This window comes from Bombina bombina, chromosome 5, assembly GCF_027579735.1.
Source record: "Bombina bombina isolate aBomBom1 chromosome 5, aBomBom1.pri, whole genome shotgun sequence".
NCBI lineage: Eukaryota > Metazoa > Chordata > Amphibia > Anura > Bombinatoridae > Bombina > Bombina bombina.
The window spans coordinates 1027872044-1027877494 of record NC_069503.1 but is presented as its reverse complement, the minus strand read 5'-3'; the positions used below and the strand labels follow the sequence as shown (position 1 = coordinate 1027877494).

At 36.9% G+C, this 5451-nt stretch overlaps 1 protein-coding gene across 1 annotated transcript; it reads right to left on the bottom strand.

The window, feature by feature from the left end:
• Nucleotides 1-1151: 1151 nt before the first annotated feature.
• LOC128661110 (solute carrier family 40 protein member 1-like) lies at nt 1152-4434 on the bottom strand. The gene has a single exon (XM_053715287.1). The coding sequence runs from the start codon at nt 4182-4184 to the stop codon at nt 2556-2558; it is 1629 nt and encodes a 542-aa protein (XP_053571262.1). The 5' UTR covers nt 4185-4434; the 3' UTR covers nt 1152-2555.
• Between the last annotated feature and the right edge of the window lie 1017 nt (nt 4435-5451).

Sequence of the window (5451 nt, the reverse complement as noted above, 5' to 3'; positions counted from 1 at the left end):
AGCTTGTGTGTCTTGTTCAGTGGTGGTCGTCTTTCAGCCTTTCTTACCTTGGCCATGTCTCTGAGTATTGCACACCTTGTGCTTTTGGGCACTCCAGTGATGTTGCAGCTCTGAAATATGGCCAAACTGGTGGCAAGTGGCATCTTGGCAGCTGCACGCTTGACTTTTCTCAGTTCATGGGCAGTTATTTTGCGCCTTGGTTTTTCCACACGCTTCTTGCGACCCTGTTGACTATTTTGAATGAAACGCTTGATTGTTCGATGATCACGCTTCAGAAGCTTTGCTATTTTAAGAGTGCTGCATCCCTCTGCAAGATATCTCACTATTTTTGACTTTTCTGAGCCTGTCAAGTCCTTCTTTTGACCCATTTTGCCAAAGGAAAGGAAGTTGCCTAATAATTATGCACACCTGATATAGGGTGTTGATGTCATTAGACCACACCCCTTCTCATTACAGAGATGCACATCACCTAATATGCTTAATTGGTAGTAGGCTTTCGAGCCTATACAGCTTGGAGTAAGACAACATACATAAAGAGGATGATGTGGTCAAAATACTCATTTGCCTAATAATTCTGCACTCCCTGTATATATATATATATATATATATAGCATATTGTAATATGGGGAATTCAAAGTTGTCAATAAAGCTTGTTGCAGCTCTAAATGAACTGCCACCAATGGCAGATAATGCTCTGCTACTAATCTTGTGAACCCCTCAATAACGTTACTAAGATGGGATAGGTTACCAAACTCTCCTCAATACAAGGTTCAAAGCAGTCATAAGATAAAATACTAATAAAGATAGTCATACTGCATGAAATCACTTTCAACTACCAAAGCAAACAATTATATTACAATTTATTATTGAGCTGGTAGTTAATTGCATGCAATGAGTTTGTAATTGCCATTATAATGCTTAGCAAACAATAACTTCACACTATTTATCAGATATATGCTGCTATTTAAAATACTCCACCTTCATTTTATGTTCAACAATTAGAATCGTTTTGAAGTTCCAAGAAGCAGTTTTCAAAGCCATGACAAATTTAATCACTGACATACAACACTGTACAAACAGTTCAAGATAAAATAGACCTTAGCTTTTTTCTTTTTTTAAATATGTTATCGTGTTTGAAATCTACTAATTAGAGAAATTTGTAAAGCATTGCCAGGTAGATATGACTAGAATCTTTGAAATAGTCCAGATAAATAAAGCTGATTAACAGTGTGTACATAGCTGTTACCTCTGTCTATAACTGAGCTTATAAGTGAGCACCGTGTATTCACTCACCCAGGAGGCTGCACGTACAGGTGCTTGTCATAAAAGTTACTTTATAAAAGTGCTAGCACCTCGCAATTGATGTAACAATATATTTATATATATGGCATATATTTTTATTAGATCATATGTGTAGGTTTAAATTTTTTCAGTTTATTTCTTAAGCTTTATTTTAAATCTATTAATCATATATTGCTTTTCCTGTTAAAATACTTTATTTTATCTGGCTTTATATTAATGAATTGAAATACAGTGCATGATGCACAATTCACAAACTCAAGTATCTGGAATAAAGTCCCAAATTGTAGCAAGCAGCTTTGAACGTGTGTCTTGGCGATGAAATGAAAAATATGTCTCATTGCTCTAAAGGTAAATGATTACCAGTCTTTGTGCCATGATTATAGCTTAATACATTCACTTCTACATGGTACATGCATTATACAGTTTTTTTCTACTTGAAACTATCATAATACTTAGCACTACAACAGATAAGGCTTTGAATATTTTAATAATACAAAAAATTATCTTACCTAGAGAACTAACCACAAAACAAACTGGAATTACATTTATGTGAAACCTTATTATATGGGCTTACTCAATTACTAATTGTTTGTTGTTTTAAATAAAACTATTTAGGATCACTAATTGGTATCTGAATATCAATATCTGAATGTTTATCAAGTCTTGATCACAGAATCTATTGCTACTTAAAACAAAAGGCATCATATGACCTTCAAGACTACGTCTAGATCCAGTCGAACGCTTTAAACCCATGTTATTTTTCCAGAAAAGAATAGTGTCCGTTACATTAGTTATCAAACAATATCCCTCTTTTTTTCAATGTTCAAGAATTGTTGTTTTATATGCGAATAAATTGAACTCTGCAAGCCTTGATCATAGACCCATAATTGAGACTACGCAGCATGATTTTCCATTACTTGATTAACAATATAATGAAAAAAAATCTAATTAGAATAACTATTGTTCCATAAAATGGGCAACAATGATTTCGCAAGAACTGTGGCTTTTATGGTTGCAGATGATCTATTCTATGAATTGCCAATTTTTCCAAGGTTTCTCTTTTTGTTTTACTCTTGTACATTGTAACAACTCTAGCAAAACACTTTTGCAAAACATAAAAGTATTAAAAGATAACTAAAAGTAAGACTCAATTAAACAACAGAGGAGTCTCCTTGTGGGGGCTCAGTGGGCACCGTTTTGTGTTCAGGAGAACAACAAGCAAAGAGTTTTTTTCCGAGATGAGTGTAAGCATATCAAAAATACATAATATGACCAATGGCAACAAAGGAAACAGAAATAATCACAAGCAAACCAAAGGCCTCTGGGTTAGGACCTAAGATAACCATAATAAAATGCAGGAGATCAAGTAGATAGTTCATAGAGTTCTGAACGCCATTTATAATGCCTCTCTCCGATTCAATCACATTTTCTTGGATGAGCTGCATAACTGTCAGATCAAACGACCAAAGACCAACCCTGGCTGCGATGACCCCAGCAAATAAAAAACTGACAGAAATCAAAGGAACAGAAGTGGAAACATCAGAATCATTTAATAGTGAGGTGGAGTTAACTGTCAAATTTTGCATGTTGGTGGTCAAGTACACTTCAGGAGACATGGTGGGTAAAGGTTCTCCTTCCAGGAAACGTGTGCCAATATGATCAAATGGGGAAACTGTCAGATCCAATGGACTTCCAGGCATGAAGACTGAGACTACGCAGAAAATAAGGCTGCTCAGTTGAGCTATTCCTGAGATGAATCCTGTACGAATCAAGCCACATTTCTTTTTTAGCCAAGTGAAGGCCACGGTTCCCATAATACCAGAAATAGCAGAAGCTCCCATCAGAATACTGAGAACTGAACCACTAAGGCCCTGGGTATAGGCATATCCAGTTGTGATACAATCAAAGCCAAGGACGGTCATGTAGAGAAAAGCAAGACCCATCCCGGCCCAAAATATAGATTGGTTGTAATATGCAACCCATCCATCCCTGAAAGTGCGAAATGGCTCTGAAATCTTCTCTCCACAGCTAGACTCCTTAGGCGGTTCTATGACAGCAATAGCCTTATCTCCCATAAGAAAAGCATCTTCTGGTGGCTTCTCATTGTTATTTGAGGAGGTGTCAATAACTTGGATGTTCAACTGCTTCAGTTCTTGGTCATCATCTTTCTTAATAAATTTCATAGCCAGTACTGGTATTTTCTGGTATACTTTCCACAACAGCAAGTATTCTACACCCATTGACACTAGATTCCAACCAGCAATAAATCCACAGCCAATGACAGGCGAGCCAAAGGTCATTATCTGCCCAACAGCCATAGGTGCCAGAATATTGGTCAACTGATCAATTCTTCTTACTGTGGCATTCATGTCTGCTAGTTTGCTCCGGTCTTCCCCCGCCACCACAACAATCCAATCCCTCTGGATGGTAATGGTAGTAGCTGTGCTGGCAAGATTAGCAATGTTTGCTATCGTGATGACAAAAATGTAGCAAGTAGTCAGCAGCCATCCTTGGTACATGCTCAAAAGTTGTGTCTTAAACAGAAAAACCAACATCAAGAGGATACCACAGACGATGACTGAGGCATTCTGTACGATCAGTGAAGTCTGTGCCACTCTCAACCTTGGGTTCTTGTCCACCCAGTCTCCAATAATTGCTCCCAACAGAAGGACAGAGCCAGCCACTACTAGCCCATAGACCGCTGTCAGCAGTAAGCTGTTCCCATACAATTCAACCAGAAATAGAGATACTGCAAAATGCCACATACGATCACCCCAGGTTGAGAGAGAATGTCCAAGGTACATGAGAAACTTAGCAGATGTAAAGTAGTTTACAAAGGATCCACAACATCCTTTACTTTTTTGTTCTTCGGATTTTGCCATGATGATTCCTGAAGCCTTAATATTATTATTACTAAAAATTTTAGTCCTATATAATTTTATATAGAATCCAATTTACAGATAAAAAAAAAAGAAAACAAATCGAATCCTGTCTGTTTTTCTTTCCAAACTTAGCTAGCACTGTAGCTGAAGTTGGAAAGCTATAGCCTTATACAATTCAATAGAAAGGGGAGCAACAGAATGCCGAGACCCCCTTTACCCTGGCGCAAGCACCGGACGAAAACTGTCAGCAGCTGCCTATGCACCCATTATAAGCTCAATGAACCCTACACCACTTTTTCCACACGGCAACCACAGTAGCCAATGAAAGCCAGTAAATCTACATAATCCCGCCCCTTTCTTCCCCGAATCCCCCCTGTTAGTAATTTTATGCTTAGAACACTGTAGAAATGACCAATTACATGGAAAACTATTATTTAATTACCAGATGAATTGTGTTATGATTTTGCTCTTGAACACAAATTGTTTTTATTTAACACATTTGAAAACCTTGTATTAACTGTTAACTCTTGTTATTATGCATTCACATACACCTGAAAATGCAATGGAAATAATTGGAAAAACTACCGGAACTCAATTTTTGCACTTAATAGGGTTTGCTCATTTGAGTTATCCAAGATGGATAATTTTAGTGTGCGGTCCCTCATTGAAATCTATTACCTAGGAGAAATGATGCATCCACTCTATCAGACATGAGTACTGTAGCACGCACCATACTACTGTTTGCATGATAAATATTAACTATTCACTTGTAATAGCAGTTCAAAAAGGCAAGTGGTATTGAACTGCAATACATTGCAAAACAAAATGTGTTAACGCTACCTGCCGCTAGCATTTTCACACTTCGTCTTCACTCTTAATTGCACCAAAAGAGATTAAATAAAGATTAAAGGAAGAGCAAACACAAAATTGTCCTTTTGTAAATCAGAAAGAGCATTGAGTTTTAACCCTTTAAGGACAGTGGGATTTTTGAGAAAAACTTGCCCAAAAGACCAGAGTATTTTTAGCATTTTTGCTATAACTCAATTTAAACAGAAATAGAGCCTTATAAGTTTTTTTTTTAGCAGATAACCCAAAGTATTGATCTATACCCATTTGGTATATGTCAAGCCACCGTTTCACCGCCAAATGTGATCATATTAAAACATTTTTTTATTTTTTTTACAAACCTTGGGTTTCTCACTAAAATTATTTACATACCGCGTATGCAGTTATAACGCAAATGGATGTAAAAGCTTCTCTGGGATCT

Bases quoted from the DNA above. Each gene is read 5' to 3' on its own strand.
- LOC128661110 (XM_053715287.1), bottom strand. From the start codon at position 4,184: ATGGCAAAATCCGAAGAACAAAAAAGTAAAGGATGTTGTGGATCCTTT.